This window comes from Colius striatus, chromosome 9 (assembly GCF_028858725.1).
Source record: "Colius striatus isolate bColStr4 chromosome 9, bColStr4.1.hap1, whole genome shotgun sequence".
NCBI lineage: Eukaryota > Metazoa > Chordata > Aves > Coliiformes > Coliidae > Colius > Colius striatus.
In genome coordinates, this window is record NC_084767.1 from 16,335,724 (window position 1) to 16,359,816 (window position 24,093).

General features: G+C 39.3%; 1 protein-coding gene across 1 annotated transcript in view; it reads left to right on the forward strand.

Annotated features, from left to right (window-relative positions):
- Positions 1-24,093, forward strand: part of TRPC7 (transient receptor potential cation channel subfamily C member 7) — a 75,174-nt gene that overhangs the window by 11,942 nt on the left and 39,139 nt on the right. Inside the window, exon 2 of the mRNA XM_062002493.1 lies at positions 10,824-11,006. Coding sequence (XP_061858477.1) covers positions 10,824-11,006 — 183 coding nt within the window. The remainder of the gene's footprint in view (positions 1-10,823; positions 11,007-24,093) is intronic.

Below are 24,093 nucleotides of genomic sequence, written 5' to 3' on the forward strand. Positions count from 1 at the left end.
TGCTGCGGCAGAGCTGAACAGCCCAGCACTGTGCTCAGCCATCGCCCTTCAGCTCTGGAGAGAAGTACCTTCCATTTCTCTGCCAGATTTGATACCAGCTGCTAGTAATACTGTGATAAATAAGGGGAATGATTTGGCCAGTTGGCTGTATTTAGTTAATAGTAACAGTGTTTTCTTTTCTTATCCATTCAGTGTGCAAGACAAAATGAGTCCTGGTAGTCAAAACTTGTGCACCTACACCATGGCAATGCAGAGAGAGCTCCTGCCACCTGCAGCTGGCTTTTTTGAAAGGAAAGACATGTTGGTCCTTTCCATCCTAGTCACTGAATCTTCTGAAAGGACTACAGAGTTTGTAGGACTTTGAGCTTACCCTTACTAGCCAACTCATCATTTATCTTCGTTTTCTCAGAGAACTTATTGATATAAAATTGCATATTAATAAAATTACTCTTCCTTCTCCCCTTGGCAAGAAGTGATAGCGAGAAAGGGTATGCTCTAGAATGCCAAAGATGAACATATTTTTCAGGAAGATGAAATAAAATTGTTGATGAGAAAAACAGATGGAAAAATGATGCTATGACTATTGTAATATGAGTCCAATGCAATATTGGTAAGCTTTGTGTTTAATTAGTAAGACCAAATGCCTGGGCTTTCAGCTAATACCAGCATTGTTTTCCAGGGAATAGTTAAGAGCCGGGTGGTTTATTATGAACAAGATAACCGGTTTCCAAAGACTGATGCTCATTATTCACATTGGGCAAGGATATCTACTGGAGCTACAAATGAGCGTAATTAGGACTATTGCTCTGAACAGAATAATGATACTAGATCAGCAGATGGGAGAATAGAGTCAGGTAGGTTTATCCAAAGCACTGCAGGGAATTAATATTGTATTAATGAATGTAAACGAAGTCACACATTCTGAGGATCTCAAGTCCAGCATTAAAGAGGATGCAGATGGGAAGTGATTTAGTTTATCCCTCATTGTGTTAATTGTTGTTATTGTAGATAATTATAATGAACTCATCCTCACTGTGTCTAGGCAGACTATCCACTGGATTGTGGATAAACAGGAATGGTATACAAACAATTTTACATTGCCACAAAATGGTGCTAGGTACTTCAGTGTCTGGTTTTTGGCATTTACATGATCAAAAAGGACAATTTCCTGGAATATAATTTCCTGGAATCTACTTCAAATATTCATATTTCTGCTGTAGAAAGTACTGCTGCATCACTTCTAAGTCTGCTCTTCTTGGAAAGAAGATCATGTCCATGTGGTCAAGGGTACTCTGTGCCAGGACTCCGCATCTGGGATGACATTTTTCTGAAATGCCCATTTAGTGTTTAGATGCTGTGGGGACTGGAATTTCAGCCACTCTGATGCTAATGACTAGTTTTCTAAGGAGCTGTTGTTACTGGTCTTTGGGGTCTATGATGCTTGACTGCCTGATATCTGGAATACATATAGCTATTTTAGTTATTGGTGTAAGTTGCATCATGGCTCTCAGTTAAGCCAGAATTCACTTGCAGGCTTGATTTAGCAGGAATCTTTCTCCTCATATGCAAGTGCAATTTGTAGCCAAAATTCCCATGAGAGATAAGACTTGTAGCATCTTTGAACATAAGTGTTCCTTAAGCAATCTGAAAGTCTCAAATTTAGCTCAATTTAAAAGGTAAGTGCATCTGTGTTACGCAAACAATTGCTTCACATTTTAATCCCTTATTTTCTCCCTATTTTTCCCATCTGTTTTTCAGGAAACATAGGGGTTTCAAGCAGCTGAGCTGAAAAGAGACACACAATGAAGAAAAGCAGCTAAAGTCTTTAGTGCAAGGGAAAGATCTATTCAGACTAAGTTGTATAAGAAATGTGGACCTTTTCTAGCGGAGTTTGTAACATACAGTTCAGGGATATACTAAACATGGGAAAATGACAGAGAGAAAAGGTATTGATGTCATATGAGATGAAAAACTTGGTCCAGGGGTAACTCTTCAATACATCTATCACATCTGAGATTCACTGCCCATTGTCTTGTCTATAAGGGCTCTGTTGAAAACATACGGAGTGGCAAGAAAAAGAAATTTCCCCCCAACAGTGCATTCAACTTCTGCTCTTGTGAACTGCATCTGGGGGTAGAAGAGAAATCCTTTGTGCTTGAGGATAAAAGGCTGAGATAAAGGTTCCTCTAATGCAGGGAGTATTTGCATTTTCAAAAATAAGAAAAAACATTTCTCAGTGTCACGTTCCCAAGCGAGGAGCAAGAAAATATTTTAAGATAGTTGAGAAGGATCTGGAGTCTTGAGCTGTATCATCATGAGCTTGATTTTACTACCAACATTAACAGATCTATACCAAGAGAATTAGCAGAGTATGATTTTGACATGTATAGTTTGTATTTAATAAAGACAAGCTTTAACAGGACACGGGGAAGGAGACCCTCTCTGTCTCTAAATGTGTGTATTTCCTGAATTTTGCATGCCAAAGCATTCAGTTAATACCCCTGTATAGCCTGTTTGTGTGACATCCTGGGACTAAAGAGTTTATCTTCTGGAAGCAGGTGTTTCAGAATAAACATTCAAATGAGCTTAGGAAAATCTGCAAGAAGGTAAAAACCTCCACCTTTTAATTAGCTAAGGAATCAAAAGTATGTGGCTTATTTGTGACATGGGTTTGAAAACCAGCTGAGATGAAATGAAAGAAAAGTACATCGAGCATCAAATGCCCTCTTATGCTGAAAAGCTGCTATGCCAACCTTGAGATTTTAAATGCTCTAGTTTTAAAAAATTACTTTCAACCAATATAATTTCTGTTCTAAATATATTCAAATATCTTCAGGGACCTGGAGTAGGTTGTTAGCTCCATGCTGAATAGCACTGATGTTTCTACATGCACATATGCTGTGGAGATGCTCAATAGTGGTACTTGTTAGCAAGAAGGTGACATTGTGGTAAAGAAGTAGAGAAGATGGTGTTCTTATGGAAAAATCTTAAATGCATATTAAAAAAAACCATTATACTCTGTTCAGGGTAAGAACTTTAAATAAGATAAGTGATCTACTAATTTCAGTGTAGAGAGAGTTCACATGTAGAGGAAGCCTAAATTTGAAGTTTCAAATAGAAAAAAAAATCAATATAAGTAATAAAAAAATGAGAGTGGACTGATTCTTAAATTTCTTGTGCTAGGGAATCTTAAACTTTGGCTAAAGAATCAGGAATTATGCTCTGTCTCAGTGCTTTTCTTTCTCCTAGGACTGTATGTATGGATTCCTGGATTTACTTCCCAAAATAATCTATCCATAAATTTTATACTTAAAAATAACTTCAAAATATTTTAAAGAATTGCTTCAGGGGGATATCAAAGTGAAGTATTTTGCATTTTCCAAACTTTTTATTGATGAAAAGAGCCTGCAAAGTGTGCTCATTTGTTTTGGTCCCACAGAAGCTGTCTTTATCACAAAAAAAAAAAAAAGAGAACAATATCCCAGAAGCAATTATTGGCAGATACAGAAGAGCTAGAGCACAAAAGGATGGCAAAAACAACAGGGAGGTGTAAACATATTCATTCTGCTGTTTTTAGCAGTTCCAACTTTTAAAGCTTTTGGAATGTCATTGTTGAAGGTTACACATAAGCCAGGACCTGTGAAGGATGCTGTTTAAGCACAGTAACAAGTTTTAGGGAATTTTCTAACTCCAGCACAGAAATCATTAACAGCATCTTGGCTATCTTCTTTAAGGATCTGACATACCTACCAGTCAATAGATATAAGGTGAAATTCAAAGTCAGTAGCTTGATGGATTTCTTACTGCTCTATCCACTCTCTGAAGGGTTATGCTGTTTCAGAGATGAGCTTCTGTGGTGCATACAAAAAGATGAATTGCAGCTAGAAAGCCTAACCTATTGAGGAGAAAAAACAGATACCAAAAAAAAAATCTTGTGGTAAAGCAGACAATGCAACTGTCATTGAAATTCTTGTAATGATACAAGGGAGGTTATTTCATGGCTCATTGGAAACCACACAATTTTTGGTACTCAGTCAAAGTATACTGTTGTTTTCTGGACTTCTTTGGGCAAAAATTATGTCAACAGAGACAGCACTGTCTATTTTGCCCTTGGGCTTTTGATTGGACACATGTCTTGGTGTCTCCAGACTCTCCCTCCCTGGATTTAAAATTGGCCTTTGCCTGGAAGCACTGCCGCTCTGCTCCACCATGCTGCATCCTGGCACTCTGAAGAGCGCACACAGTTGTCATGTTTAGCTTGACTCCCTTTAAAGAGGTCCAAATTGCTTGGAAAGCAAGAGAGAGACACTTCTGAAATGTCAGACTCTTGCCTTTGAACAGATTGCTTATTATATTGTGTTCAATGGAGGTAAAGAAGTCAAGGTCTGGATCATTGAAAAAATGAACCAAAGGCATCTGTTGCTACCTTGAGACACGCTTAGCAACATGCACCCCAGTAGTGAAAGGTTTGAAATGAGCACTTGCCTTATCTTTGGAGACATGCTCATTGAATGTAACACAGTACGCTCAAAGCTCAAAAAAATTACTGATGTGCTGCCACTTAAGGAGCAAGAGAATGTAAACCAACTTGATGTTGTGCTTTCTGGAAAATTAACTGTACGGCCTTGGCAAGTCTATAAATGCAGGCATTTAGTCTGGAAACAATAGAAATGCCCTCAGCTGTACTCAAACGTGTCAGCAGTTATGTGCATAGTCAGCACAGCTCTTTGGAAAGGGTGCTGAGTGCGCTTCAGATGATAACATGGTTACATGAGCAGGATCATTTCAGAGCTCGCTCTTAGCATCTCCTCTCATCTCTTTCCCTCCCACAGAACTTGTGCTTTTTTCATTGCTAAACATATGACCAGTCATAGATAGTATAAATACCCAGAAGAAAATTTGTCCGACAGCTTCTAAACTGGCTTGTGCATATTTCATGTGAAATCTTAATTGCTGAATATTTATAAGCACTTTGAATATTTGACATGATAGTTTCTTTAAAAATTTTGTTTCAAATCTAGCATGTAATATTAGTGGCTTTCCACCCCCCTCCTTTCTCCCACCTTGTTTTCTTCCTACAAGAATTTTTATTTGGGGGAGTCTTCTGTTCATTTTTACAGAATTACTTCTCCATTTTATTTTTTGCTGTTTCTCCTCAAAATGGTAATCTAAGTAATGCAATATTTCTCTCCATGATACGTGCGTGTGTCTGATGCAGATTAGATACAAAAAGCCAAAAACTTCAAGGAAACATAAAGAGAGGTTATGTGCTGTGTGCCTACAGCTTTCATTGCCACAGTAAATGTAACGCTACCCAGAAATGCCAGATTTACTGCTGAGTACACAGCTCCTGCATTGCTCAACAGACAGGAGATTAGCTTCGGCAGATCTGTGCCATGTATCTGTGAACACGCTAAGAGCATGTAGAGCTTTTCTGTTGCTACGATAACCCCTGTCACAGATGCTGAAGATTCATGTCCATTAGTTCCAGAAGTCTTGAATTTGCACAGAAGGCCTCAAATTCCAGTGGAGTAAATGTAAGAGTGACAAAATACAATGAACAAAGCCCTTGAGTAATGGTGGCTTTAACATGTAGTCATCATTCTATGTCTGCTCTGCTTTTCCTTCTCTTATTTGAAAAAAGTGTATTGATAAGCAGCATTCAGTTCTTGGGATGTTTTAGAAAATATTCTGTAGATTAAATCATTCTAAATTATGTGCTATATATTCAAAGGGATACATATCTGTGATGGTAGCTTTTCTGATCAGAAGTCTGACCCTGAAGCTTTAGTATAGGTTAAGAGAACAATTAGTTGTATAGAGAATAGAAGTAAAAACTGTAAAATCTGAAATTATCTCTGCTTATAATATCTATTGATGAGTTGTGGTTCCTGTCTGGCTTTTTATGGATGTTATTCGGAAGCAATTATTACAGTGAATTTGATTAAATGTCCAAAATGATGACAAATGGAATGATTTTCATGAATACTGCACTTGTACAGGTTGTTCTGTATTTGTGTGCCATGCACTGTCCTGTGACTCTGTGGCCAACTTCCAGTAACAACTGTGCAGTGAATAATCTACAATGATTACAACCAGAAAAGCCCTGCAAGCTGATTCACACACTCATTCCACTTCAAAATTCCTCCAGCCCGTGAGGATTGTTCCAGTGCTTCACTGAAACACGTTTGTGAGTATTTCATCATTAGGAGGCCTGAAACATAAACCTGTGTGTTCCTGAATCTGGGACTGGGAAGGTAGGTTGTAACGGCATAGAATGTTGTTTCAGCCTCTTAGTTTCTGGACCATTGGCCTCACTCTAGTTTCTGGTGAAAGCTCATCTGCACTGAGGGGCCCAGCAAATCTCAGATCTGCTCATTGTATGCTGTAGCATTGAGGCCAGACTTCTCCTTGTGCTGCCCAAAATGCACCTGCAATGCTGGCATTTTAGAGGCAGACTCCCATGGATGAAGTTTGTTTTCGATCCTTGACTATGGTTGCTTTTAAACAGTTAGTTTCTTTTTAAAAATTAACTAGCCAAGATAGTTTACTAGTCTTACTTTTTCTCTTTTCACTTAACTTTTTACTCAGATTGCATTCCTCTGACCTGAAACAGCTCTTTTCTGAAGAAATCTGGGTGGTTTTGAACAGATGTGGAGACATGACAGAGTTCATTTAGAACATAATCAACAGATAATAATAGGGTACTCAAAAAAATTGCAGTGAATGACAAGTACCATCAGCCTTTTCCAAACAGCAAAATTAGACATTTTTAACTCCACATGCACAGTGTTAGAAGAAGCAGGAAATGACTAATTTGGAATCATTTTATTATGTTCTGTTTTTTTTAAAAAATGATATTGTAACATTCTCAAACATTATCCTGATCCTTCTCTGCTCACCATCTATATACAAAATAAAATAGTTCCATGTGTTATTTGAAGCAGATTGACTCTTATGTATTTAGTTGTTTCCTTCATCTTCTACCATGAGGCTTGACAGCATTCAGCTTGTCAGGACGAGGCCCCAGCATCCCTCATGTATGATTTGTGATGTGGTAAAGATCTATTTGCTTTATGAAACTCATAAACCTCAGACTTCTATAATGAGGCAGCTAACTGGAACACTCAGGAAGATTTGGGTTATTATCATTGCCTGTGTCTGGTTTTGCAATGCTACTGAGAGGATTGAGATGGGGTTTGTGTCTCCAGCTATGATTTTTTTGTTGTGATGGGAGGGAGGACCTTCACTTGCAGCCAACTGCTTGGTCTGGCTTGCAAACACGATGGTTCACTTCAGAAACACAGTTAAACCAGGAGAGCCATAAAGTGCCTGGTTTGGGGGTCAAATCTGGCTGTAAGAGACAGCAGTGAAGTGGGGACTGGCCCTTTGCACCCTAAGAATCTGTGAATGTCTGCCCTACTGTCTCCTGGCAGAGTCACCAGGAGTCCCCAGAGCTCTGATCTTCAAAAAACCTTAGTGTGACATAAAGCAACTTGAAATGTGTCCTTGTTCCCCTTCAAATCTTCCTCCTAACACTTCCACCCTTTGCTAATCCTTGCTCTGGGGCTGCCAGCCTTCTCTCCTAGGCAAAAGCAAGCCTCACCACTGTCACAGCACAGATACTTCCAAATGTGTGAAATACAGGCAATTCACACAGCTATGTCACATACACCAATATATCTTGCATGCAGCGTGTAAATCTTCTTGGCTTCCTTGGCATTTTTTGTCACGTCATGACTTGCAATTCCATGTTTTATACACAGGTATAAAACATATCTCTGCTTGTGTCACCAATGCTGCACTGTGCAAGCCAGAGTCGGGAGAAGACTGGGTGTCAGTCTCCTGCTAATCTCAGTGTTCAGTGAAGATACTGTCAATAACCTGTGCTTGTAAAACAAAAGACATTGACATGAGGATTGTCACTGAGTGGTTGTGTTCTCACCACCATACAGAACAGAATTTTCCGTGCTGACTGTGAGCATTAAGGAAACCAGAACAAAGGTGACATATGCCTTTGTAACAGGGATCAGCAGAAGACACAGCAGGTTCAGTGATCACTAAGGATTGTCTTAACACGTGGGCAAAGTCTCCTGGGAGCTGTGAGCTGCTCTCCCGCCTGGCTGCAAGTTGACTGGAAGGCACTTCATTAGTTTAGTTTAGAATCATAGAATCATATATTTTATTAACTTTTTAAATTTTATTTTTAATGTTATTTAATGCTTTTATAGTCTGCATTTTGGGTAGATTGTGTTGCTGCTTGTGTGTATGTAAAAACTGGAGTAAATAACTGTGAACAGAGAAGTTATTAATAATCTCTGCAAATGTACCAAACAAGTGAAAACAGTAGGCTTGGAGATTTGAATACAGTTGAGTCGTGAAAGAGGTTGCCAACTGGGAGTCTGCCATTTACAATTGCTTTAGAGCACTTTCCTAGTTGCTAGCTAAATTGCATTCCTCAAAGAAAGGAGGAAAAGTTATCTAAGCTAATACATGCTAGTTGTTTAGATGATGTGGCTAGCTAAGAAATAAGCTTGTGAACTTTGCAAACAGTACATGGAGTTACAGCTTAGCAGAGTTCTCACCCTTGTGTTTTTAAAACCTGCTCAGCTAATTATGCATCTGTTTTACCTATGACAACCAGGCATTTAATTCCCAGCCTAAATCTGGTTTCAGATCTATCTATATTCTATCCTTCACAATTCCTGTAGTTACTTCCAGGCTGATATAATTGTTTGGGTATCTACTCTCTCAGTGAACAGACAAGGTCTCTTTTATTGAAATTTACCTTGGGATGGTGGAGACTAGAGCACAGAATTTATTAGAGAGGAGAGCTTTGAATCCCTAAAGTACAATCTGTCTTTCCTTTTCCTTTGCAGACCTTACTTCACCCCATATTTGATAACACTGACTTTACATACCCTATCTCCATAAGATACTTATGAACTAGATTTAGATGCAACTGTACAATCACTTTCTTCCTGAACCTTGAGGACATCTTAAGTCTTAGAGCTCTAAACTGTCACATTTATAGAAATCTTGGTGCCCCAGTTTCTTCAATGCATGCACCTGCTCTGCCAGAGATAAATATCTCCTGGTGGTTACATCTCATCTCTTTTTAATGAAGATTTGAAGTTCTTTCTGATATCCATTTATGAACTTCCCAATTAGGACACATGGTCTGATTTTAGCACTCAGGGACAAAAAGAGAAACCCAGATTTCAATGTTTTTAATAGGTAAGAGGAAGCAAACATACAAATTGCACCTTGCAGAAGCTCTCAACACTAAAGTACAGGCTATTGCCCAGGTCTTCGCAGCCCCTTCTCCTAAACACCTATCAGAAATGGAACCTTCCTGTTTCTGTGAGAGTGCTCTAATCCTAGCCCTAAAAAACTTTCTGATTCCCTGTGACTTGAATTCTCCTATGCTGAGTGAACCAGATCTTCATAACCTTCTGCACACAGCACAGCATAACAAGCAATGTTGCGACACATATTCACACACACATTAGAAGCACCTTCAAACCTATGACAAAGTCATTAAACCAACTTATTTAAAAATTATTCATTATCAAGAGCATCTCTGTTCTAAAGGGAAAAAAACTGTCCAAAGAAATACAGCCATCTCTAATAACACCATATTTTAAACAGTGCTGTTCTATCTAGTTAATGAACTTTTGCACAGTGCTTTGAGATCTTTGCCTAACAAGGAAGGGTAGTATGTTCCTATGTGTAAATGCTAGAATTAATAATTTAGAAAATGTAAGAGTACAAAGCCAGGTTACTCTTATCATTTCAACAAAGCGAGGTTTAACTGTCTTCTTTTTTTTGGCTGTGGGCTTAATTAGATAAGCTGCTGAATTTAATTAACTCATCAAACATAATTTGAAAAGAGCTCTCAAGTCAGTAAGAACTTGTCTTATGCTTATTATTTCTATTTGTTACATTGAGTCTTTAATATCACCGTTTTGTTAGGATATTAATGGTAGCTGTAATTGTGTTCTAATTTACTACAGTAATTTGTGTTCTAGTTTACATTTACTCAGACAGTGGCATTTTCCTCATTTTTTTTTAAGTGTCAGCATGTGAAAATCAATCACAATTTAATTTAAGACACTGAAATTGCTCTTCTAGACACCTATCAAGTCAGCTATGTACTATCTCTTTTCCCAGAAGTGCAATTTGGGTTTGCAAGGTGAAATTATTTCATAGCAAATCATGTTGTGTTTCTGAAGTCCCATTTCCTAGACAAGAGTTACAACAAAAATGATCCTCTGGATGCTCTTTTGCGACTGTTTAACCAAATTGTTAGGTAATTGTTACAACTATATAATTCATTTGAACACAACTGTGTTTTGCTCCAGCTTCTCATATCAGTGTGAAACTCCTTGAAAGTTACTAAAGAAAGAATTATTAGCAAGGAATCTAATTCTAAAATCTGCCGTAAATTCTAACCTATTAGCAGGACTTTTGTTTGGCCATCTTTTCACATTCCCAGAAGATATGACACACAGGGAGAAGAGATCAAACAATTGCTTAAAATAAAAATTTCCCCATAAACTATTTACTTGTTCTGTGAAGCATGCTTTATTGTCAAGTAAAGCACGTGGCTGAGAGATATATTGCTAATTAAGTCTGGAGGAATTCTTGGGTACTTGTGAAAAGATAGCTACATCTTGGATTTTCTTACTTTTCCAGACAGTAGTTTTGCAGAAGTAAACTGACTCACAATTGCTCTTACTGTTCTTTTTTTTTATCTATTTGTTTATGGCATGCTTTCAAGTGCACAGTTAAATAGCTTGTTTTCCTCTGTTTTTCATTAGAATGACTACCGAAAGCTATCTATGCAATGCAAGGACTTTGTTGTGGGGGTGCTGGACCTGTGCAGAGACACTGAAGAAGTAGAGGCCATTTTGAACGGAGATGTGAACATACATTTGTGCCCCGAGCACCACCGGCCAAGTCTGAGCAGGATTAAACTTGCTATTAAATACGAGGTCAAAAAGGTAAGCATTTTCTTTAGGTTCCTGGTGAATACGTTGTCATATCTAAATTACACTTCCTTGATGTCACTTGAAAAATAAAAAATGAAAAATATATTTAATTGCCTCCAGGATCATCCCTAGAATGTTAGACTTTTATGACTTTATCTGCATTTTCTCACATACTTTAACAAGGAGACTCTTTGTAAAGAGCACATTACAGCAGATACGGTATTTACTTTGAAGTAATAGACATGGTTGCATAGATGGCCCAAGAGATTGCTCATGGAGCATGTTCTTGTGCAGGTCATAACTGTAAACTGCTGAAGACTTCAGCAGGGATCAAAAGTTGTCCAAATGCCAAACTATGAGCCTTCCTTCCTTCACTGGTTTACACGAAGGTAAGGAATGAACCTAGCAGATGCTGTGGCATCGTTGGCCACAGATTACAGAAACAGAGAATTTAATCCAGATCCTCTCCATTCCCAAACCATCTGTCTTTCCTTCAAACTAGATTTTCTGCTTCAACTGAGGAAATAGCTGGGGTCAGCAGCCTGTTTGAAGTCAATAGATCAAGTCTACCATCTCACCTGTCTGCTCTCAAATGCTCCCTGATTGCATCCACATCCCAGACATGTTAGTCTCCAAAGTCACTTTGCAGCCCTCAAAAATGTTCTTTTCTGTAATGCTACAGAAAGAACATTTACAAAATTAAGTAATATTGTCATAGTCTAGACCTTTTACTTTAATGTAAAAGGTAACATTTCCACAGAAAGTGGGATTTATATTTAATTTTAAGGTATAATTTTAGTTCAGAATTAGATCAAAACCTCAAAAATTAATTTCTGATTAACTTGAAATTTTGACTTTTTGAAAGTATGTGACAGTAGATAAATATTGATTAAAAGTGATACATTCCCAGCTTCTACTCTCCTAAATCTCCAGATCCATATTCTAAGAATTCAGATATTCCTAAATCTACAAAATAGAAGGAAGATGTATATTTTAAGGAAAAACATGAAGACTGAATGACTTTTAGAATAATTTTAACCAAATATTCCATTTTATGGAAGTATGTTGTGTGAATGGAAAATTTGATTCTGGCAAATCCTAGGCCTGGGTGGTCCCAATTAATTGCTCCTACAATATGCATTGATGGAAACTGGGCTCCTGCTATGGGACTTAAAAAGCGTTCCAAATTTTCAAGCTAACATCTGCTCTCTCTTTTCCCTCCCAAACCCACCACCTGCTTCAGTCTGCCTCTTGACTGTGCTGCTGTACTGGCTAGAGAAGGTCTTTTCCTGTTATGAAAGCCATTAATTAAAGAGAATCTTAAAACTCTTCTGTGAAATGAATTGCTTTCATGCAAGAGCACGTGGTACGGAGCCAAATATTTCCTCCTAAGATGTTGTGCCTCTGCATCACCAAAACTGAGCACAACATCTCAGTTCACTCTTAGATGGCTTGCAACAAGCTGTGTCAAGCTTAGTTATTGAAGCTGTTACTTTGGTAACAAGAGACCAGACTTACTATGGTTTCCTTTAAGAACATGAATTCACCTGAAAGACAGTCATAGCACCTCATGAAAGAATAATTCCCAGTGACCTGAGGCCCAGTGGTCTGAGAATTATCATGAAGTTGGTCAGAATCTCAAGTTTTTCTTAATGTATTGTCTTTTACATTATTTTATTTATTCTTATAAATGTTTGTGTTGTCCTTTAGATTCATTAACAGGAGCTAAACTGTTGTTATCTATTGTGGTGCTTTGAGCCCTTTCATCCCAGTTGAATTAGTTTCAGAGAGACATTTCCTCCATTTCTTATGTTGTATATGTGTGCACTTTTTCATAATGCATGAACATTGACCTAAAACATCTCTGGTAGGTCATATACAGTTGATCTTTCTGTGTATAAATATCTTCCTACACCTGAGAAAGCTGAGCATCCTTTCTGGATCACAGCAACTTGTTGCTCACTGATAATAACTGTTAATTACAGAACATTAAACATGAACATTCATCAACCTCATGTTGACTCAGGTTAGCACTTTCAAAATATTCTTTTCAGCAGGCCGTATATGTCTATGTGTAAGATGAGCATTTAGCTACTAACTTGAAAGTGTAGTTCTGTTTGTGGGAGTCAGATAAATGGTTTTGGTTATTGACAGTGACTTATGATAATAGACCGATATTTATCACACTTGCTGAGCAAAGAGATTGTGTTATGGTAACACAGTAATGAGTTTCTTAAGAGGCAGTACATTTCATGTACAAGTTTTTTATCCAGTTGAGAGATATTTAGGCTTGTGTATACAGCCCCTGTGTTTTGAAATTCATTTTAAGAAAAATCCTATAACAGAGAGAGGGGAGATGGAGGATGAATTATTACATATATTTAATAAATCAATTCTTGGACAGGTTCTGTAAATTTCAAGTCACTTTTTTAGTGCTAATGCAATGAATCATAGGCATGAGCAAGATCACGTGTGGCCCTCCAAGTGTGAAAAGCACCAAGTGGGCATCCACAGTGCCCAAACCCTCAAGGCCCATCACTTAGTCTGACAGTGCTACCTGCCCAGGCCAAGCCTGAGTGCTGAGAGGTGGGTGGCTGTAACACACCCAGAAACAGTCTTGGGGATGTGGAGACCTTTCCAGTGTTTTAACTGCACTCTGAGTCTCGAACAACATGGAAATAGCTATGTTTGCCATTTTTTTGTTTTATCCTGAAAGTTTAGTCGGAAAGGTAGGGCTAATGAATGGACAACACCCGTGCCTGTCACCTCTGCTCCCTGCCTCTATCATTAGCATCAACATTCAGATTGTTGTTTTGCATCCTCCAGCTCAGAAAACTCTAGATGAGCCAGAAAAATGAAAACATTCTTACTTAAATGAGAACAGAACTCCTGAAGTATTTTATATTTGTTCTTTCCTGTGAACAGCAAGAAGAATCTTAGACAAGACAACTTTAGAGACCTCAGAGTGGTCAGAGAAAATAAAAGAGGTGTTAGTTGTTATGGGTGGGTTTTTGTTAAGTTAGTATCCAGACTCAGTATTTGCATTCGCATCTGAAATTTTAAGAATTTCAGAATTCTAAGAAATATTTGATGTAAAAAATAAAAACCAAACAATTTCTACCATTAGCTTCTTAATTCACATTTCTGTATTAATACTCTAAGTGCCTATAGTAGGCTTTGATGGAAATTTTCAGGCAACAATGTATATTGAAAATTTATACTGAAAAATATTGTTTAGTATCCTTAATTTTATTTTTACAACTGCTGATGCAGTTTGCATTTTACCACACTTTTATTTCCAGAGTCTGGGAAAGATGTCAAGGGCTCCCATCCTCAGATAGGAGACCAATTGCTTCTGTAGAGTCTCATCAGTCCTTTCCACGAGCTTTTACAATCTTCAATGTTCTTTTACATTCTTCAATGTTCTTTTACATTTCTCCGTTACTTCGTCATCCTCATACCGTGTAGTTACTACAGCCACAGTGTCTAAGACTATCTTCTCCCACCCCCTGCACAGCTCACAACCCCTATGGTGTTGTCCTGACCCTCAAAGACCACAGAGGCCAGGAAGAGGCAGAGACAGCACAGTTTTGAAACTGAAAGCCATTACATTGAATTTTATGAATATAAATGGACTCTGACATATTTTGTCTTTTATTTTCTCATGTGCCCATCTGAAAATTTTAGGGATGAAACTGATGCTTCATATACAGTTTAAATTTTAAGTCTTAATTTTTATTCCAACAGTGTCCTCCTGATCTTGAATTCAGCAATTGTTTTTTTCTTTGTGCTTCCCTTTAGAGCTCTCTGTTAACCTGTCTCTTTGCTACTCCAAAAGAGTAGTTCTCTATTCAACCAAAAGGATACATCTTTATTGTTCATTATCTTTTTTTTTTCCAATTTAGAAAATTTAACATGAATCTTGAACAGTCATTCAAGAAAGCATCAAAAGTTCCAGACTTTTCTGTCCTATTTTTTTTTTATTCTTTTTTTCTGCAAAGCATGCTACCAGTACATGTGAGATGCTGGCAAGAAAGCAAGTTTAAGGTTCTGATATAATTAAAGAACTTTACACAAAACATCATTGAAGAATTAAGAACCTCTGTACATATTTCTCAACAAGGATAAAGCTAAAATTACAATAATTTAAAAAGTGATCTTTTAAAACATTGTATTACTCTAATGTCCTGTCCTTCCTGAAAGAACTGAAACACTCTGCCTGCCAGGATTCTTGGAAAATTGCACTCAAATGTCCTCTATTCAAGTTATCCGGAGTTATTTCTCTCTTCAAATTAACTATCTTAAAGATTCATGGTTCCTCAAAAATTGTTACAGTGTGAACAGTTTGTCAAGAGGAAAACAATTTGCAAACATTTCAGCATTTTCTGAGTCCTGAATTCTTTCCAAGAAATGGACTTTTAGCCCATATTATTGGAATGTTGCAAATTTACTATTGTTTTTCCTAATACTATTTAGCTATGCTTTGCACTTGCATACTCCAGTCTAGATGAGATTTCTTTCTTCTTCAGCTGTGCAGGGCCTCAGACAAAGGGAAGAGAAAGGCTGGGTGCAGGAAGAGCAGCAGAGCACCCTGCTGATGCTGTTGCACGGCTGTTCAGGTGGTTTCTTTGGGTATTGTAGGAGAAGGCTGGAGAACTATTGCACTGTGGGAACTCTGTAAACATGGCAAAGTCCCAGAGGAACTCACGGAAATGGCAAAATTAAAAGTGGCATTAAGTTGAAACAGGAATTATTTGGGTTGGGTGTTTCTGGTGGCTTGAGTTGCTAAACTAGAGTTCTGCACCCAAGGAAAGAAAATAAAACCGATGTTGAGCTTCTTGAACCAGTTACTCTCAGCTGTTCTTCATGCAGGCTCACAATCTCTAAGTGAGAGTTTACTTCATGTTCTTGGCCAAAAATTCCAGAATTATGGTTTTTTCTCTTCTTCAAAAAATTGAAGAATTTTATTTTCAGTCTGCTTCTGGAAATATAAGGGTAGCACAGGTTTTCCCTATGTGTGAACTCATTTCTAATTAAGCCAAAGTATAACTTTTACTTGTGAGAGGCATAGGTACAGAGGCTGCAACAACTCTGTCTTGGACTCTTCCCTTGGAGAGCTAACAGTGCAAAAATGCAGTTTTTTATGTATCACAGTAAAACCATTTTAATGTTGTACACCAGCTTTACAGAGCCCTTCATAGAATCATAGAATGGTAGGGGTTGGAAGGGACCTTTAGAGATCATCTAGTCCAACCCCCACGCAGAAGCAAGTCAACCTAGAGGTCCACCTAGATCAGGTCGCATAGGAACATGTCCAGAAGGGTCTTGAAGACCTGTAAGGAAGGAGACTCCACACTCTCCCTGGGCAGCCTGTGCCAGGGCTCTGTCACTCTCACAGTGAAATAGTTTTTTCTTATGTTTAAGTGGAACTTTTTGTGTTCCAGCTTCATCCCATTAACACCTATCCTGTTGCTAGCTACTATAGAAAACGTGATGCCCCAGCCTCCTGACACCCACCATTGAGGTATTTGTAAATATTAATAAGATCTCCCCTCAGTATTCTCTGAACAGCCCCAGTTCCTGCAGCTTTTCCTTGTATGAAAGATGTCCCAGTCCCCTGATCATCTTGTGGCCCTGCGCTGGTCTCTCTCCAGCACTTCCCTGTCCCTCTTGAGCTGAGGAGCCCAGAACTGGACACAGGACTCCAGATGAGGCTTCACCAGGGCAGAGTAGAGAAGGAGAACAACCTCCCTTGACCTGCTGGCCACACTCTTCTTGATGTATCCCAGGATGCCATTGGCCTTCTTGGCCAAGAGGGCACATTGCTGGCTCATATTTATCAAGATGTCTCTCTGCAGAGCTGCTCTTCAGCAGTTCGACCCGCAGCCTGTACTGGTGCATGGGGTTGTTCCTTTCATATTTTCCATTTTTATTTTTGTCTGTACAGCTATGCTCCTTTCTTGAAATCTTTTAATATTGGTAGGAGATTTCTATGTTGATATTTACCTTTAGGTCTAAAACTATTCCTTCTCTGTATGAGGTGATATTCATCCAAAGTCAGAATTATGGTTGCTATATTCTTTTAATTGCAAATATTGAGTGCCCACCTCTATTTTCTCAGCAGCTCAGTTTATAGCCATTACAAAGCCAGAGCACCTTTCTCTTTCATGAGCTTTAATTTAATTAACAGTAAGGCACACAAATTGAGTTTGAAAAAAAAATTAATAAGAATTAAACAGAACACCAGATGGCTCTTTAAATCCTATTTAATAGAGAGCTGGAACAGGAACTTTTCTCATAACTGTATTATTAATAATTAACATATGGAGGATACTCTGAACACAATACTCATGTCTACATCAGACTATAATTTTTCACTGCATTGGTCACATGACTCAAATACTCAAGGGCAAGAAAAGTCCCAGCTATCACCAACTGCTGCAACAACCTGTCCTCCATTCATTTGTTCAGAAGATGTGGTTTTACCCTGCACAGTATCTTATGCATTAAATGCCTTACAAGGTCCCTCTCACCACTGAATGGGGTCCCACCTGTAGCATTTCCAGCCTGCTTAAGAAGGTTAATCCCTGAACAGGCAAAAGAACCAACCCTACTCCTGCCAAGGAGAAAGCTCTGCCCCCTAAAATGTACTGTAATGGACACTGCCCCAAACACAGGCTGGGTCACTGGGTCACAGACAGCATATCCATTGCTAGAAAAGCACAGGAAAATAAGCTGAGGAACAAAGGGCAGAAGAAGTACAGGAGTGACAGGAAGTTCTGAAACTGCTCCCTTTGGAGAACAAGGAGTCTATCTTTGCCATGTGCCATGATGGGTAGCTATGGCTCTGCAAGCTCTGCATACTCTCAAATTGGAGTTATACTGCAAATTCTTGCAATGCCATGCCCTGGGGAGAGGTGGTTGCAGGGAAAAGGCAGAGAGGGCACACCACCCACCATTTCACACACAGGTGCATTAACCTTCATACAAATGGAAAACCACATTTCAGTTGCCCAAATGAAATGTTTCAGCTCAATAGCTTTCAGAGCTGTGCAGGTCACAGAAAATCTCTCTTGCAGTAGATTGCCCTTCTTTCTCAAAAAATTACTTTTAAGAATTTCCTATGGGAAGAACTTTGATTGCAATTTAATATCTATGTAAACAGTAGAAACTCTGTGGTCATCCTGGACTCTTAAGTTTATCCACATAATTTTTCTTTTTATATTTTTAATTGCATATTACAGATATTTTGTCAGAGATTGGAAAGGGAAGGAGCTACTTCCCTTTCCCACGGAAAGTGTTCCTATATCTCTGAGCATTTCATTAGCAAGATTCCTTCCTCCCACTAAAATCTGTGGCTCTGATGATTTCCTTTAGCCCAGATGTTATACTTTTCTTTTCTTTTCCAAGATGAATCTCATTTTGTTATTTCCTGCCCATACATCCATGATCTCAAGGCTTGAGTGAATCATTTCTCCACCCTGAGTGGTATTTGCTACATTTTCAATTTACTGTAATATGCAGAGTTAATTATTTTCATTTGCAAAGTGTCACGGAGTCCTAAATGTTTCTCTAGACCTTGGCAAGAAAGCATTGGAACACATCAAACCCATTGCATGGATGTCCGTCAGGGAAAGAACTTAAAAGTACCTTTTTAACAATTAAACTCTCTTAGAGAAGAGTAATTAAAATGATCTGCTATTAACCTGATCTTACCTGTCCCCAATATTGGCTTCATCTTTCTCCTTGTGGTCAGTAGAATTACTAATGTGCATTTTGAATGGAAAGTCAGATGTGAGTGAATACAATCCCTTAAAAAAAATAACAAGATTCAATATTTCAAGTTACTGAGGGAATTTTCCAAAGTGGTATTCAGTTCAGATATCTCCATGAGTACTAGCCCAGCATATGGCTCTTCTTTGTGAGATTCTTGTCACATACCTGTAGATGTATACATTTGAGTGCCTTTTTGGGACTCTATACCTCATGGTGAGAGGAAGCTCATCCTACGAGTGAGTTTTCCTCTCCATCAGCTCTTCTGGGAGTGAAGCCATCTACGCAGGAGACATCTGAGTTTGAATGTCAGCCCAGCCTTTCTTCACTAGGTAGCTGAAGAAAAATAGTTTAATGACTCCTGAGAGAGGAAGGGGCTGCAGCATTTTAAATTTCACCTTCTGTGCCCACTATGGCTGATTTTTAGAAACCAAGATGAATACTTCAATAAAAAATATTTCCAAGTGGTTTTGATTCTGCACAGATATGAAAACCTAGGAGTATTAGAGGCTGGGACTCCCAGATCATTTGCTTGTTTTCAGATAAATAATTCAATGAAAAGATTTCTTCATACATGTAAAAAGAGGAGAAAACAGAGATTAGCAATAAGCTTCTTGAGAAGACATGCTGCCCACTAGAATATAAACCAGAAGTTTTCTCAAGAACCAACCACCTTTTTCATTATCTTCTAGAAGAAAGATTAGAACAAAAAAAGTGTCTCCATCCTTCTCTCAGGAAAGAGAAATTATAATAAAACTTCAGGCAGAACAAGGTTTAGACTGAATCAATTAAAGAATTTGTGTAAACTCTATATTTTCTCATAATACATCTCAAATATATCAGACTTAATGTTGTATCACATGAATTGAAAATGTAACAGAATGGCAAGAAAAATCCCCTCCATTTCTTCTACTACTAAAAGGATTATTAACTTTGAGTTTTTAGTCAGCACTGGAGAGCATTTCTGTCAATAGGCAAGTTGCATTTGAAATGATCCTAGCAGTTTCATTTACTCCATTATTTTTGTTTTCTCTTAGACTGATTTGCTTTCACCGGCTTTTATTTTACCCTTGTTTAACAATATGGTGCCTGGTCAAATCCTATTTTCGTCCACATTGCTGTAACAAGACCATGTTGTCTCCTTTACAGAGTTGTGCCACATGGGTGGTTTTGGGCAATTACACAAGCATGGGGATGCCTAGATGAACTTCACTGCTTTGTTTCTGACACCTTTGCATAAGGAGATCCTAATTCTGTTAATGTACTTGCTGATTTAGCAGAAAGCAAAATACCTACCCCTAACAACATAGGACAGACTGAATCATAGGAAAGAGTTGTGCTTGTAAATTGTAGCTATGCAAAAGTTTTAATTGTTCAAAATGAGAGTTTTGGATTACATAACCCAAGTCAGCCAGCAAGTAGATCCAGATATTGGACTTCCATAAAACTTAGGAATATGGGCTACGTATTGTTCAGGAAAGACAGACTGACAAGGCATGGAGGTGGAGTTGCTCTCTATGTGAGGGAGCAATTAATGTGTACCGACCTGTGCCTGGGTGGGGATGAGGAGGGGGTAGAGTGCTTACGGGTAAAAAGTAATGAGCAGGGCAAGGCAAGTGATATTGCTGTAGGAGTTTGCTACAGGCCACCCGATCAGGAGGAGGATGTGGATGAGGCCTTCTATGAACAGCTGAGAGCTGCCTCACAATCACAGTCCCTGGTCCTCAAGGGGGACTTCAACCACCCTGATATTTTCTGGGATAGCCACACAGCCAAGCACACGCAGTCCAGGAGGTTCCTACAGATTGTTGACAACAACTTCCTATCGCAGATGATGGAGGAACCAACAAGGAGGGGTGTGCTGCTGGACCTAGTACTGACAAATAAAGAGGGTCTGGTTGGGGATGTGAAGGTTGGAGGCAACCTCGGCTGCAGTGACCATGAGATGGTAGAGCTCAAGATCCTGTGTGAAAGCGGCAGGCCACAAAGCAGGACCGTGACCCTGGATTTCAGGCAAGCCAACTTTGGCCTCTTCAAAGATCTACTTGGACAGATCTCATGGGATATGATTCTAGAAGACAGAAGTGCCAATGAGAGCTGGTCAATCTTCAAGCACCACTTCCTCCAAACCCAGGATCAGTGTGTCCCAATGCGCAAGAAAGGAGGAAAAGGAGGTAGGAGGCCTCCATGGATGAACAAGGATCTGCTGGGACAACTCAGGCAGAAAGCAACCATCTATGAGAGGTGGAAACAGGGGCTGGCTTCTTGGGAAGAGTATAGGAACATTGCCAGGGCATGCAGGGATGCAACTAGGAAGGCTAGAGCCCTTCTAGAATTAAATTTAGCCAGGGATGTTAAGGACAGCAAAGAGGCATTTTTCAAGTACATCAGCAGCAGAAGGATGGTGAGGGGTAATGTGGGCCTGCTGCTAAACACTGAGGGTGGCCTGGTGTCTGAGGATGCAGAGAAAGCCGAAGTAGTGAATGCCTTCTTTGCTTCAGTCTTTATGGCCAAGGTTGACGCTCAGGAACTGAACATATGAAGGATAAGATGGTTATCAGTGGGAGTCAACATGGGTTCACCAAGGGGAAATTCTGTTTGACCAACCTGATAGCCTTCTATGAGTGCCTAACCGGCTGGCTAGATGAGGGGAGAGTAGTGGATGTTATCTACCGTGACTTCAGCAAGGCTTTTGACACTGTCTCCCATAACATCCTCATCAGAAAGCTCAATCAGTGTGGCTTGGATGAGTGGATAGTGAGGTGGATTGAGAGCTGGCTGAATGACAGAGCCCAGAGGATGGTGATCAATGGCACAGAGTCGAGTTGGAGGCCTGTGGCCAGTGGAGTTCCACAGGGACTGGTTCTGGGGCCAGTCTTGTTCGACGTTTTCATCAACAACCTGGATGAGTGGACAGAGTGTACCCTCAGCAAGTTGGCTGATGACACCAAATTGGGAGGACTGGCTGATTCCCCAGAAGGCTGTGCTGCCATTCAGCAGGATCTCGACCAGCTTGAGAGTTGGGCAGAGAGGAACCTCAAGAGGTTCAACAAGGACAAGTGCAGAGTCCTGCACCTGGGAAGGAACAACCCCACACACCAATACAGGCTGGGGATTGACCTGCTGGGGAGCAGCTCTGCAGACAGAGACCTGGGAGTCCTGATTGATAATAAACTAAACATGAGCCAGCAATGTGCCCTCATGTCCAAGAAGGCCAATGGCATCCTGGGATGCATCAAGAAGAATGTGGCCAGCAGGTCAAGGGAGATTCTTCTTCCCCTCTACTCTGCCCTGGTGAGGCCTCATCTGGAGTCCTGTGTCCAGTTCTGGGATCCTCAGCTCAAGAGGGACAGGGAAGTGCTGGAGAGAGTCCAGCACAGGGCCATCAAGATGATCAGGGGACTGGGACATCTTTCATACGAGGAAAGGCTGCTGGAACTGGGGCTGTTTAGTCTGGAGAAGAGGAGATTGAGGGGTGATCTTATTAACATTTATAAATATCTAAATGGTGGGTGTCAGGAGGTTGAGACTCCCTTTTTGATATAGTAGCTAGCAACAGGACAAGGGGTAATGGGATGAAGCTGGAACACAAACAGTTCCACTTAAACATAAGAAAAAACTATTTCACCGTGAGAGTGACAGAGCCCTGGCACAGGCTGCCCAGAGGGGTTGTGGAATCTCCTTCCTTACAGGTCTTCAAGACCCTTTTGGACATGTTCCTATGTGACCTGATCTAGGTGGACCTACTTCTGCTGGGGAGTTGGATTAGATGATCTCTAAAGGTCCCTTCCAACCCCTACCATTCTATGATTCTATGAATATGTGAGTACCTTGGGATTGGACACAAGTAAGCATTTCCCCACTGCCAAATATCTCTAATAAGAGAGATATTTTGGTTCAGAAAGGTGCATGTGAAAGGTTTCATGAAAAGTGTAATATATAAATAAATCCATAATAAATATTTCTGGGTTTATGGCTTAAAAGTAAAGCAGAGGCTGAGGGTGCACAATTTGTTTTATTTTTCCTGAAAATTCCAGCTCATCTGCACTCTACCTACAAATACAAGCCTTTTCCATTTGCTGCCAGGTGAGACTTCAAATGCCAGGTCTGACTATCCACTAAGACTGTTACAAAGCAGGATGAGCAAGTATCTCATGAATATTTGTGTGATGCCATTAGACAGTCAAATGAGCCTCAGGGACAGAGGGAAAGCTGCAGAAATCCTCAGGGCAGAGACATTTCTTTGCTTCATATTCTATATGTGTCTACAGCAACTGCAATATCTCAGAGAAGTATTTCTCACATAGTGTTTATTTTTATGTGATGATCAGATCCCATTGAAAATGAGTCTTGATCAGTTGAATTTTCTTCCATCCAAGTTGAACAGGGCTCCATGAAATTCTTTTTTGCATCTGGTTGAAGGAATTTGAACCTACTGATTTACTCTCCCTTGTAAGGTAACTGGTGCAAAGTGTTTTTTTAAAACTGGGCTTGTGGCCATGGATAGAATTTAACTATAATTAGAGCAGATCTCTTTTGTGAAAAGATCACAGTCTCACAGCATGAGTATTTGGTTTGGAACTTTACTTATTTTTACTTCATAAATAATAGGGCAAGTAGTCTCCTATTCCTTTCTTAAACTTTCTACAGTTTTACTTACACCTCTTATCAGGCACAACAGCAGTGAGCCAAGTTTCAGCTGTATTTACCCTTTGACAACCTCATTTGTCATAGTTTAATAGTACAAGCACTTGCTAAAGGCAGATTTTATTCTGCACTCCAGATCACAAAATAAATATATTCTATTTCATCTGCTTCTGTTAATGCATCTCAGAATAGTTTCTTCAAAACAAAGGGCTCTTTGTTCACTTGGAGGTTCACAGAACAGAGTACAAGATGAAGATAAGGAAAAGCATAAACCTGTGTTGGCCTTTTCTTGTACCATGTATTTCCTAGCAAGCTTCAGTGATTTCCACTGAGCTCTGTCGCCTCCTGCTCTGCATCTGCAGATAGGTGGGTCTTTTACTGGACCAGAAAACTGCCTGACACATTTTCCATTTTCTTTTCAAGTTAGTTTTGGTTTTGAATTTTTTTAGAAAAGGATGTTTCAGTTCAAGAATAGTACTTTATTCAGTATAAATCCAGATTCTTTATTTAGAGTTCAAGTCATAAAATACCAAAGGAATCTTCAAAAGTAAAAGGTAATTTAAAAGCAAAGAAATTATCTTTTATTTTAATATTTTCATTGCCTTCTTCTTCTGTTGTGTGCATGTGAGCAAATGTTTATCCTTTAATTCATCTGATCCTCTTTGGTGAAATGGTAGTA